Below are 13,546 nucleotides of genomic sequence, written 5' to 3'. Positions count from 1 at the left end.
TTCTCTAAATCCATATGCATGCTTTATCCTCTTCAGTGGACTGATCAGCAGATCTGCTCATACACACACGCACGCACGCACGCACACACGCAATGGGGGAAAAAACACTACACAACTGAGTCTTCTCATCTGAGTGGGATTTGAGAGGGTCAGTTTGTATACTTAAAGTGTTTACCTCTGAACACACACACATGTTATTATGTAAGTTCTGTATAGGTCACACATTCATAAGCAAACACAAGCTCATCTGTCTCACATACTATTGAAATCTCACACAAACACAAACACATACACACAACCACATACAGTAGTGCAGCACAAGTCAGTCTCTCTCTCTCTATGTCTCACTTTGATGGGAGGAACTAATCTGGAGGCGTGAACAAATATGAATAAATAAAGGACAGAAAAGAAGAGAGGGAGCCATGGTGCTGATCGGGTGGGGAGGGGGGAGTATATTGAGGGAGCAGGGAAGGAGAGAGGGAGGAGGAGAGACATGGGCAGTCCTCCAACTCTGACGAAAGCTGCTTAGCCCAACCAGTTGCCATGGATACAGTCAGGAGTAGCACCCGGCGTGTGTGTTGGTGTGTGTGTGTTTGAGAGAGAGAAAGAGAGAGAGAGAGAGAGAGAGAGAGAGAAAACCAACAGGCAAGCATCAGATAGAACCAGTGAGGAAGCGAGAGAGTACCAGGCTGCAGGACAGAGAGAGAGTGTGAGTGAAAGAGAGAGAGGAACAGAGGGAGACAGCCGGAGAAACAGAGTGATAGAGATAGCTAGAAGATGGAGGTGCAGTCAGAATGCGTGGAACCTCCTCCACCTCCTCCTTCTGTTCCCCCATGCGACCCCCAACCACCAGGGAAGATCAACAAAGCAGCCTTAAAGCTGTTTGGAAAACGACGCTCCAGCTCCGGAATGGCCAGATTCTTCTCCTTCAGGAACAAAGAGGCCAATGGGAATGGGAATTCCGAGAATGGGAATTCTGTGAATGGGAATTCTGCGGGGGCGGCTAACGAGCTCGTCAGGAGTAAAACGCATGATGGACTAACAAGCTCAGAGACAGATGGACAGAGAGGGGAGGAGTCCGGAATATCAGAGGCGGGACAGGTGAGGTCTCTCAGCAAATCACTGAGCTTCTTTTCGCTGCTCAGACGAGGAAGTGTGAGAGCTAATGAGAATACAGGGTTTGGAAGCAGGGGGAGGGGTTTAAAAGGCTTCTTTAGTAGTATAAGGTGGCGGCGGAAGGAGAGAGTGACGGAGGGAGATGTGGGGGTAACTGAGGGGAGGGAGGTGAGAGAGGGGGATGTGATTCTAAAGGAGGAAGGGAAAGACGTCACTCTGACCCTTGAACCCCAGCCCCGCTCACCCCAGGAGGATAATGGGAGCTTGGAGGCTGAGCTAAACATAGAATCAGCGGGAACTTCTCCCGCAGACAACGCCACAACACCACTCACGCACTCTACTGCCATGACGACAAACCTGTCAGAATTCCCCTATACACCATCCCCTTCCCCCCTTCACTCTGCCTTTCACTCAAGACCCAAAACGTCAATTTCCTCAGCAACGGCCACCCCCCCTCTGGATCGATGTGACCCCACCTCTGAACCCTCAGTGGACCGGCTCTGTTCACTCCTCTTCACTGACGTCACCTCGCTCAAGAGCTTTGATTCGCTGACAGGATGCGGTGATATCATCGCAGACGCAGAGGAGGAGGTGGCAGGAAACGTGGGAGGAGGAAATGGAGGAGGAGGAAGTGTCACCAGTAGTAGCAGTAGCAGTGGGGGAGGTGTAGTACGCAGCTCCCCAGCTAAATCCTCCATTACTAACCATGTCACCCCTTCCAGCATTGCCCCTACCCCCAATTCCGCCCCTGCCCCCCTCCCAGCCAGGGCACGGCTGATGCCCTCTCACTCTGCCCCGATTCAGCAGCCCTCTGGCAGTGGCGTGGTGGCCTACATGGGGGGTGGCGAGGAGATGGCCAGCCCTGACGGGGTGGACGACGCAGACATGCAGGGGCTCTGGCACATGCTCCCCTCTGGGGGAGAGAACTCCCCCGCCCTCCCCCGACCCAGCTCTCACCCGGCTCCCCCCAGGGGTACAGAGCGGAAACCCCCCCAGGTCAAGTCTCTGGGACTCAGCAAGATCCCTTTAGTGGGGGGAGGAAGGATGAGTAAACTCCCCCCTCATGCTGCCCGTCAAACCTCCTTGCCCAATGAGAAGGACACTAAGGAGGAAGTCCAGCCCCAACAGGATGCCCCGGCCCTTAGAGATGAGGGCTATTGGGATACGCCCTCGGCAACCCCCACGGCAACGCCTGACGACGGCTTCCTGCAGAACCAGAGGATTGGTTTATCACGTGACAGCTGCTCTGGCGACGCGCTCTACGACCTCTACAATGAGGAATTGGGCAGATCAGATGAAGAGGAAGAGGAGGAGGAAGAAGATCTGACAAGTACTCCTTCCTTCTCCACTGACGACTACAAACGCAGCGCTCCCTCCCAAACTACTCCTCCTTCCTCTTCCTCCTCTTCATCGTTCCGCTCGATGAAGGGAAGCACTAGCCTTCCCCGCGAGTCCAAAATCCCTCTTAGTGTCAGACAGAACACACCCCCTCACTCTGTGAGCCAATCAGCTCTTTCCACTGTCCTCGCAGCCACTCCTCCCTCTGACACACCCACCCAAGCTCCTCCCCCAGCCCGGACCAGGATCCCTGTCTCCAAGGTGCCAGTCCGTCGCCCTGGGAACAAGCCCGGCAACGCTACACGAGGGCCAGCCCCCAGGAAGTAAGTCTGGACCAGGCAGCCATGGACTTTGGTGTCTTTGGTTAGAACTAGACAACATCACTGGACTGGTGTGTATGACATTGCCGGACTGGTGTATTGTGAAATGCATCAGACAATGATAAAGACTTGAAAGAGAGTGATAGGAGAGAGTGATAGGTCACGCCCCCCCAAAAGTTGAAGTTAAAAACAAAAAATCTACATCACTGGACTTGTGTGTGCAGCATCACTGAAATTATGTGTATGGGACACTTTTAAACACTTCAAGTGGGTGAGGGGAGGGCATTTCAAAGTTTGGGATCCACTTTTTCGACAACTCTCAGCGCTTTTGAATATGTAAACAATGGTCACAGAATTCAACTGCACTGCACACCACTAGGAATGACTAGAGAAGCTTTTCTTCTTCTCTCTCTTCTCACTGCACACCACTAGGAATGACTAGAGAAGCTTTTCTTCTTCTCTCTCTTCTCACTGCACACCACTAGGAATGACTAGAGAACTGCACTGCACACCACTAGGAATGACTAGAGAACTGCACTGCACACCACTAGGAATGACTAGAGAAGCTTTTCTTCTTCTCTTCAAGTCCTTGTTTCTAAAACACAGATTTTTATATGATACCACGTGTTTAATCTAACGACGGCCTAATCTAATGAAACAGTTTGTAACAATCTAATTGTTAACTAATTACCTCCTAATCCAAGACTACAATAACAGTCTCAATCCTCATCTACATCTTTTTTATGCCATTTAACAGGCGCTTTTATCCAAAGCGACTTACAGTCATGTGTGCAATTATTTCTAAGTATGGGTGGTCCCGGGAATCAAACCCACTATTTTGGCATTACAAGCACCATGCTCAACCAGCTGAGCTACAGAGGAGCAATACAGGACTATTAAAGGCCCAGTGCACTACTTTTGTGATTTTGTAAAAATGATTTTTGTAATTTTCTTCAGCACCCATACTTCCCGTGGTAATGTGGGGTGTACTGTTGATTATTCTTCTCCCAGTTCTAAAGTACCAGTGGATAACAGCGGTGACAACATTGCTAAAAACAATCAGAAAGCATTTAGAAATGTATTTTTATTAAGGTGTACATGGAGATCACTGGATACAACACCTCACCATGCCAGTGAACATAACCAAGAAACAACATCACAAAACTTAATCGTTCTAAGTGAATGACAAACACACACATTCTCCTCTGGACCAGATGTACTTCACCACTCAAACAAGCAACTACTGTACTGTGATGACCTTGCACTGGAGAAACAGCAGCGGGTTCAATCTCTCTGGGATTAACAACTTTAACAAACCAACCAATAAAAAAACGGAAAAAGTAACGCAATAGTGAGACACCATTGAAGGATGTTCCTCTACTGACTGAACAATGACCACTGAACACTCCTCTCTTGCTGCATGAGGTGCCTGGAACACAAGGCACTAGGTTCAGGGAACACAGTCTACACTAAAGACACACACACGCGCACACACACGCGCACACACACACACACACACACATACACACACACACACACACGCACGCACACACACACACACACCACGTCAAGGAATCTCTTTCTCTCACACACACACACACACACACACACACACACACACACACACACACACACACACACACACACACACACACACACACACACACACACACACACACATATACACACACACACACACACACACACACAATATTAAGGATTACTTTCTTCTCTACCAGGACACATTAATACAATGCTTTTTTCTACTGAATACTTTGTTCTTCACTGGTTTTCATACTCTTTTTATAAGATAATGTTTAATGAGACACCGCAAACAACCTTCACAGCGAACCCCCCCCCCCCCCCCCCCCCCCCCCTCGTCCCGTCTCCTACTGGGCACAAACTGGTTGAATCAACGTAATTTGTCTATGTATTGTGACGTGGAAAATATCAACCTGTTGTTTTGAAGGTGAAATTTCAACCAGAGAATAATGGCATCACGGTAACCAAATTTCAACATAGAAAAATCATATATAATAATCCAACATATCAATTATTAATTTGTAGATAAATTGGAATTAAAGCCAGACTAAGTCAGTGGCACAGATGGAACTATCTAAGCAGAAGATAAATATCTTTCAAATGTTGATATTTGGTTGCGTTGACAAAAAAATAAACACAATTCAACATCACTTTTGAAATACAGTAAACAGCCTATTAACTTGTCAACAAGTTAACTAATGATGTGTTGGATTCATGTCTCCAACTCAACCAAAAATAAAAGTTCAAGAACAGGTTTAAGCCAGTGGCTCAGATGGAACTGTCCAATCAGTAGATACATCGCCTTTAAATGTTGATATTTGGTTGCGTTGTCAACCAAACACAATTCCATATTACTTTTGTATACAGTAAATCATTCAAACTAATGTAACATTTAACCTTTAAATAAGTAACACATCCATGGCCACATTTTGAGGTTACTGTTAACTATACATTTCTTCTATAATCATATAAAGCGTGCATGTTCAAGATAGCATCATAGGTCATTGCAGGTCCATGGAGATCTTTACAATCGCTTTAATAATCTGCGCAGAATCTAGAATGGCAATGATCGATTGCACCATGTACTTTTAATGTAATCTCAACTGCAATCCAGGTCACTTGGTTGTGCTACTAGATGCAGCACAGTAATAACATATTCATCTGTTTTATAAATAAACAAAATATCTGACATTGTATTCCCATTTGAACTGCTGTGCTTTAAAATGGTTGAAAGTGCAGTGATAGGCGTTTGGGTGACATCTAAACCAAAAATCAGACATTGTTTTTCCATTGGAATCTGATCGTGGTTTTAGATGTTTGAAAGCATATTGATAACACATTGGAAATTCAACTAACTTTTGGCTGTCTTTTTGAGTTGAATATAGGTTGTAATCTCATTGATCAACCTCTCAACCGAATATGACACAATTATCCACGTTGAAATGACCTGGTGTGCCCAATGGGCAGGTTCTTAGCGGACCTTTGTTTCTGATATCTGAAGGAGGAAGGGGGTGGGGGCCAAAGTTAATACCTGTGGCTTGCATTCAGGAGTACACCTCATCCCCATCCCCAAATCATAGACACACACTCCTTTTCTCTCATCCTGCTGTTGATCACTGTTCCTCTATATACCATCAGGAGTGACAGACCTATAGAAAATGAGCATGACGTTGCTCTTAACCCTACGTCTACCTACCTCTGTCGGTCGGTCGGTCTGTCTATCCATCTGTCGGTCTGTTCCTGAGTTTTAGAGGTGGGTATAAGGGATGTTGATTGGACCCACTAGCTTGGGGAGCGGTTCGGAGAAATTCTAACAGACAGTCGAAGAGAGGAGAGTGTAAAGGTGGAGTGCAGTTTTAAAAATAGTCTGGATGTTTTTCTATGTTTTGGTTTCCTTCTCTCTGTTCACCACCTTATCCTTAATCTGGGCAACAAGTTGCATTACAGTGGAAAGCATTATCCATCATTTTTACTGTTATCTTTCTGTCTGTCTTTCTTTCTCTCTGTTAATGGTGTGAATGTCTTTGTTTTCTTTCCTGTTTATATATTTCATGAATAAAACCCTGTGTTTGTGCTAATAGAGTGGATTCTGGCTCAGTGTTAGCACCCATTTGTCACCTGCACACACACACACACACACACACACACACACACACACACACACACACACACACACACACACACACACACACACACACCACGTATAGGGCATGGTTGTTCAGCTGGTGGGTGATATGGATGAAGCTTTGTGGTTCAGCCCCCTCCCCCTGCTGTTTAAATCCCTAGGAGGACGAGGGGTGGGGGAGGGAGGCTGTTGTTGTTTTAGTGTGTGGCTCAGAGAGCTGTCTGGTTCATTTCAAGAGATGGAGATACAATTCCCCATGCTTGTTCGTTAAAAATAAATCAATGGTGAGTATTGATTGTTAGAATGTATGGTAGGGAGAGACAGACTGAATAGGGAACACAAAGAAAGGCGCTGGATTCAGCCAATATAGGAAATCTGTCAATATGGATCCGAGTGTGTGTGTGTGTGTGTGTGTGTGTGTGTGTGTGTGTGTGTGTGTGTGTGTGTGTGTGTGTGTGTGTGTGTGTGTGTGTGTGTGTGTGTGTGTGTGTGTGTGTGTGTGTGTGTGTGTGTGTGTGTGTGTGCATTTGAAAGGAAGGGGGATCTGGTGCAGTGCGAATCCCCTTTGTAATGGTGCAGCAAAAAGAAGTCTCTCCTTCTCTCACCCCCATCTGTCTTCCCTCTCCCTGCAGAGTGCAGTTTATGTAAAAGCATTACGTAACACCATAACACTCTAATGGCAACAGCACACCAGATCAAAGCTGCTCATGATGACAGAGAGAGGGGTGTGTGTACACTATCAGTGTGAAGTAGGAGCCTGCTTTTTGTATGAAGTGACTGCCTGTGTGCGTGCGTGCGTGCGTGTGTGTGTGTGTGTGTGTGTGTGTAGTGGGATATCGCTTTTTGTTTTCGTGTGATCTAACCTTTGACTACACACACACACACACACACACACACACACACACACACAGTCAGTCAGCGTAGGTATACTGCATATTCAACTATAAAGACTTGTCTGGGTGGAATTACTTTGAATTTGCTTACAGAGGAAAACAAAGAAAGAATGGAAATGAGAGAATGAGAAAGAAAGAGAGAAAGAAAGACTGAGGGGTAGGCAGGAAAGCAATGAGGACTTTATTGTGTGTGTGTGTGTGTGTGTGTGTGTGTGTGTGTGTGTGTGCGCGCGCGCGCGCGCGTGCGTGCGTGCATACGTGCGTGTGTAGGGGTTTGTTTAGGGTGAACTCTAATTGTCGAATGATGCTCGAAAAGGTCTGGCATCAAGAGCCTGTCTGTAGTCACATTGTGCATGTTTGTTTGAGAACCTGCATAATTTAGAAGAATGATTTAAGTTGACTGTATAGTTATTCAGGTGAGATTGTACTACTAAATTATGATAATTATGGCAATGATGTTGATGATGATTATGGCGATGATGTTGATGATGATTACGGTGATGATGATGTTGATGATGATATACAGTTCTACACCCTTAGCAAAAAGGTGCTATCTAGAACATAAAATGGTTCTTTAGCTGTCCCCATGGAATAACCCCTTGAAGAATGCTTTTTGGTTCCAGGTAAAACCCTTTTGGGTTCCATGCAGGACCCTTTCTACAGAGATTTCTTAATGGAACCCAAAAGGGTTTTACGTGGAACCTAATAGGGTTCTCCTACGGGGAGAGCCGAAGAACCCTTTTTTCTAAGACTGTAGATATACTAGATAATGTACTCTTTTTCAGAAACTCAAGAGTTAACAATGATTGTAGTTCTCTCCTCCCCTCATCTTTTCGTCCCTCTCTTTTCCTTCTCCTCTATCTGTTTTTTTCTCCATTTAATCTCCATGGGTAACTGGCCTTGCTTGTATAACATCTCACCACTGATTTTCACCTGAGTGTATGTGTGTGTGTGTGCCAGAAAGTGGATGCATGTGTGAATGTGTGATTGAAGCCCATTCAAAAAGCTGCACCCCACATTTTGCCCCACCACAGATGTTTCCTTGGCAACCCCACTAGGTCATCCAATAAGAAGAAGGTGCTGGGCAAGGAGAGGAGGGGGGGAACTGAGAAACCAGATTGGAGTCAGACTGGTGCAGTGACACACACACACACACACACACACACACACACACACACACACACACACACACACACACACACACACACACACACACACACAAACAAAATGAACATTCATGGCATGAACATGTGGTTTTGAAGCAAGCCTGTTTTGTTCAATTGAACTCTCACCTTTAACACACATTATATCCATGTGTCAATCTCACCTCAATGGTCTCCCGCTCTCTCTCTCTCCCTCCCAATGCAAGATGATGCCACTTCCTGTTCAGAGAAGTGGTTGCGTAATGGTTCCTCTTTTCAATATCATATGCACCTCCTCAGCTTCTGCCACTGTGTGTGTGTGCAGTGTGAGTGTGTGAGTGTGTGTGTGTGAGAGACAGAGAGAGACAGAGAGAGACAGAAAGAGGAGGGGGCGGGGGCTGAAGAGAGAGACATGAAGAGAGATGGGATAGAGATTAATATATATTACAAGAGATATATGGTCAATAATGTAACAGCTCTGAGTGGATAGAACAGTGGATAGAGTGAGTGAATAGAACATTCATGCTGGAGACCCGGGCTCATTCTCAAAAGTCTTTCCTTGATTCCTCGTGTCCCCTCTCCTCGTCTCCTTTGTAACACACATTGGAGGAGAGGATCTGAGAGAAGAGTGGAAGTAAGGAACCACTAAAATACTTTTGAGGAAAACCAAAGCTCTCACTGACCCGAGTCTTCACATCTCCCATGATGACAGAGATGTCTGACAATGCTTTTCCAATTGACTAAAAAAACACTGCTGAAAAATACCTGTCAGGCGGTGACGTAGGCCGCTACGCTTACACACTCTTTATACAATATATGTTGTGAAATCTGCCCTCCTGCCCCATCCCTCAGGAAAAACACAAAGGAAGTAAGTATGGCATCCTGTAACTGTAATCAGGTACGTTACCAGCTACAATACTGTAATCAGAGTACAGATACTTTTGGATTACTTTCAAATTCAGAACAGATGATTGCAACAACAAAAAAACGTTATGACACATTTCTGTTTTCTCAATTACATTCAATTCAGCATTTAAAAAAGGTACAAGTTGAAGTTTGTTCGACCTGAGGGAGTCTGACCACAAGTCAGAGACCACTATGATGACACACCAAATGCATTTAGCGGATCCTTTTTGTCTTCTTCTAACGCCTCTTAAAGGGACATTTCCCCATGTTTCAACTTCATATTCATCATCTCCAGCACCACCCCAACATCAACATTATGTGAAAAAGATGTTTCTGTTTTGTAGGAGGATAAGTGTTTCCAATGTAATCAAAATCCCATGATGCACACCGATGATGTCATTGGAAATACATATTCCTATTTTTTAGAAATGGACTATTAAAATGTCCTTTAAGGGTAATGTAGTCCAAAAGTAATCAGATTACGTTACTACATTTGGGTAATCTAAAAGTTATGTTACTGATTACAATGTTGGACAGGTAACTTGTAACTAACAGATTACATTTAGAAAGTAATTTACTCAACTCTGGATGTGCTCCATGAAGTTTATGGTTAGTTATAAACAAAATACTTATATATCGCTGGTACAACGCTTCAGACAGCACACATAATGAAGTTTGTTAAGAATGACCAATGAAGAATAATACATTTTGGGTCAGTTTCAGCTCATATAAGACTTCAGTGTAACCCCTGTGTAGCCCACGCACAATGTGCCTCTAGACCTGTCTCTGGAGAGAGGACTCAGAACCAGTCTGAATCCAGGACAAGATTACCCCCTAGTGGTTATGACACAACACTGCTGCTTCTGAGCACAGATGACAAATGCACCATCAGCTTTAACAAGCTGGGCATGTGCAGTTGTTGTGGCATATTGCCTGCCAGTCCCCAGGAGTCTGGAATCGCAGAATTCAATGCAAAATCAACCAATCAGCGCATATTATGCGAGACTCGCAATTTTGACCAATTCCCGCACTTTTAGCACATAAAAGGGTCCAATCAAAAGCGGGTTCGTAATTTTGACCAATTACTGCACTGTTACCGTGGTTAATGTCCCAATCCAACCACACGTCAACAACGTTTTTTCCGCTGGCCTGTCAGCGTATTCACGTGCGAAGATGATGGGTGATTGTTGATGGCTGACAGGCAGTACAATGAACAGAAATCAATCTCATTTGCCAACAAAAATAACAGCTAACTACAGTGCGAAACAATTTCCAAATGTTTTTGGAAACTAGAGAAAGTCGCCAATCAACAGTCACTTCAAATCAGCAAAGCATATTTGAATGTGAGAACATTTCCCACAGCAGCGGCAGATCACCATGACTGAAGTGGTAGCAGGGAAGACTGACAAGCACTGCGTGCCTTTTACTGCGCTAACCTTGGCTTTAGTAGGGTGGTCGGCACTCTGCTCTCCCCAGTCTGTCTATGGAGAGCGCTGCTCAAAGCACAAAGGGCAATTTGTCAGCATTGCCGTTTTAAACTCTGTAAAACTTAATACGGATCACCAAAGCACAATCTTTCTGGATTTATTAGAAATTGAATAATCAACCACAACTCTATTTTTACGTGTTCTGTTCTTTATCTCCCATACAACCCTTTCAGAAGAAATCACAATCTCAAGAATTTTGAAGACAACTTATTAGAAAGAAATATCGATCCTCAAATTGAAAGTGATTGATCAGCTTTGAATCTATTTGGGTTTTTTTAAAGAGAGAGGAGGAATGGGAGGTGCATCTCGTGTTGATAGCTAGCCCCCAAGTCGGATGGAGAGGTGTGTGTGAATATGTGAGTGGATTATGACAGAGCTGTTTGTTCAGGAAAATAAACAGAATTGAGCACTTCAGATGTTTCTAATAGTTTTTGTATTTATGTATTCTGCTGAAACTCGTCAAAACTGAGCACATATGACTTATTGCTTTATATGAAATTAACTGAGAAAACCATTTGGTTCTTTTGGAAGTTGTAGAAATCAAACATTTCCCTTCGGAAGTTCCAGCTAGGCAGGCTAATGTTAGTTAGCTAATTAATTTACTAGCTATCATACAGTAGGTGAATTTAATAGAAGTAGACATGCACTTAATTGAACGTAGCAAAGCACCCACAAGCCACCGGTGGCAGAAACACAATCATCTTGGGACGAAAGAATGATTCATTTACAGCCATTAAAAATTATTCCTTCCTCCCTTGCAAGTGTATACTCGTCAGACGTCATCAGAAGTGTCCACTTCATTTGAGGACTGAGGGGATAGGGTGTGTTTAAGTGTTTGGACTGCGGCCATTGTTTTACGTTGGACCGTTGCATGTCACATGACCACATTTGAGGCACAGCCTGTGAACTTCAGTCCGGGAGATCCCACCTGTAAGAGACATCTACCACATTCTGGAGGCAGGAAATAAGACCGCCAGTGTAGATAGTTACCACGAACCGGCTCGTAGCCCGTAACAAAGAGACAATGCAGAGACCAAGGAGTAACAAAAATGTATTTATTAACTAAAGTAACTATATACAATCAACAATGGTATGTGTAGTCAGTAGTGTGAGTGGTTGCCTGCATAGATGGTGATAATGAGGGGTGTTGAGGTGCCAAAACAAACCACAAAATGCCACAACAAAGTGTCTGCATGGAGAGTCTCCTCAGTGAAAGGTATGTATCCCCGGGACATACCCAGCCCAGGTATGTCCCATTTCACTGACAACCCTCCCGGCTCCGCACCACCCAAACAAAAATACTGCACTTGTTAACGCTACCCCACTGCCCCAGCCAACCTCATCCTCTGCAACCTTTGCGCACAGGAAGCAACCTTTGAGAGAAAAGAGGACAGCAGGGAACAGAAAACAGGAGCAACACAAAATAAACAGTGGCCAGTCACATGGAGGCCATACAACCTCAGGGACCCCACGTATGAGACCGCGCGTCCACCGATCAATAGGACTAGACGCATTTAGGAACAGGGCGCGCGAGAGAACGCGTCAGCATTGACATGCTGCACATTGAGATGGAATGCCTGTAAAAACAAACCATCTGGTTAGGACACGTCATGACCTCAAGGTGGTGAGGGTTATGGTCGGTGTAGACCACAATAGGTACTACACCCGACATACACCTCAGTGTTGTGGCACCCATATGAGTGCTAGCGCTTCTTTTTCCACCACGGAGTAGTTCAATGATAATGGTTACACTTCTTGGAAAATAAACTAAACAGGCCTCGCAACACATCTGCTTGCAGCAGGACTGCACCTGCATCCACCTGCAAGGTGAATGAAAAATCCAAGGGAGGAGCAGCCAGCACCGGAGCTGAGGTAAGCAACCTCTTTGCATCTTGAAAAGCCTGAGAGGAGACCAGATGTACACCGCATTAGCTTTCAGTAAATCTGTCAGGGGAGTGACTACGGTAGAGAAGTTCCTACAGAACCAATCATAATGCAACAAAATACTATACACCAAAATGTCTAGAAACCAACCTTATGATTCCAGATGAGCACCCATGAACCAGCTCGTAACAAAAAGGGAGACAACGCAGAGATCAAGGAATAACCAAATATATTAACTAAATTACTACATACAATGGTGTGTGTAGTCAGTAGTTGTGTGCCTAGATGGTGATAATGAGGAGAGTTGCCAAAACAAACAAGCCAGAAAATTCCACAACCAAAAATACAGTGTGTCTGCATGAAGAGAATCTCTTCAATGAATGGGGGAAAGATGTATTTATACCCGGGCTGAGCCCAGGTGTGTCCCATTTCGCTGACGTCCCTCCCGGCTCCGCCCACTGACATCCTATTAAGGAAAACAAGAGCAAAGAGAAAGAATTTAGCAGACAGAGTGGGAGGGTCATCACATTGCACACTAGCTGATACAATATACAGGGAAGTTGCTATTGTCCCGGGCCAATGTGATGGTCCATTAGCCATTACCAGATAGGTACTGTTTGGTGTAGCACAGAGAATTTTAGACCAACCTTAACTTGGCGATACAATCTTTGTTCTCAATTCAAAACACGCATCTTCTAAAATGGCCGTGTCCAGTTGCTGGTGATTCGTTTGAAGTTAGAGCCATGGCTACATGGAACATTTTCTATGTAGTACTGTGTGCCTCCCTTAGTCT

The 13,546-nt window shown here is 44.8% G+C and overlaps 1 protein-coding gene across 1 annotated transcript; it reads left to right on the top strand.

Annotated features, from left to right (window-relative positions):
* Positions 1-437: 437 nt before the first annotated feature.
* On the top strand, positions 438-3,560 carry LOC115152263 (APC membrane recruitment protein 2-like). The gene has a single exon (XM_029696953.1). It carries the CDS (start codon positions 778-780, stop codon positions 2,779-2,781), a length of 2,004 nt encoding a protein of 667 aa, XP_029552813.1. The 5' UTR covers positions 438-777; the 3' UTR covers positions 2,782-3,560.
* The last annotated feature ends 9,986 nt before the right edge of the window (positions 3,561-13,546 follow it).

Source organism: Salmo trutta, chromosome 2 (genome assembly GCF_901001165.1).
Source record: "Salmo trutta chromosome 2, fSalTru1.1, whole genome shotgun sequence".
Classification (NCBI taxonomy): domain Eukaryota; kingdom Metazoa; phylum Chordata; class Actinopteri; order Salmoniformes; family Salmonidae; genus Salmo; species Salmo trutta.
The sequence above is the reverse complement of the archived record's forward strand: the minus strand, read 5'-3'. Positions and strand labels throughout refer to the sequence as shown.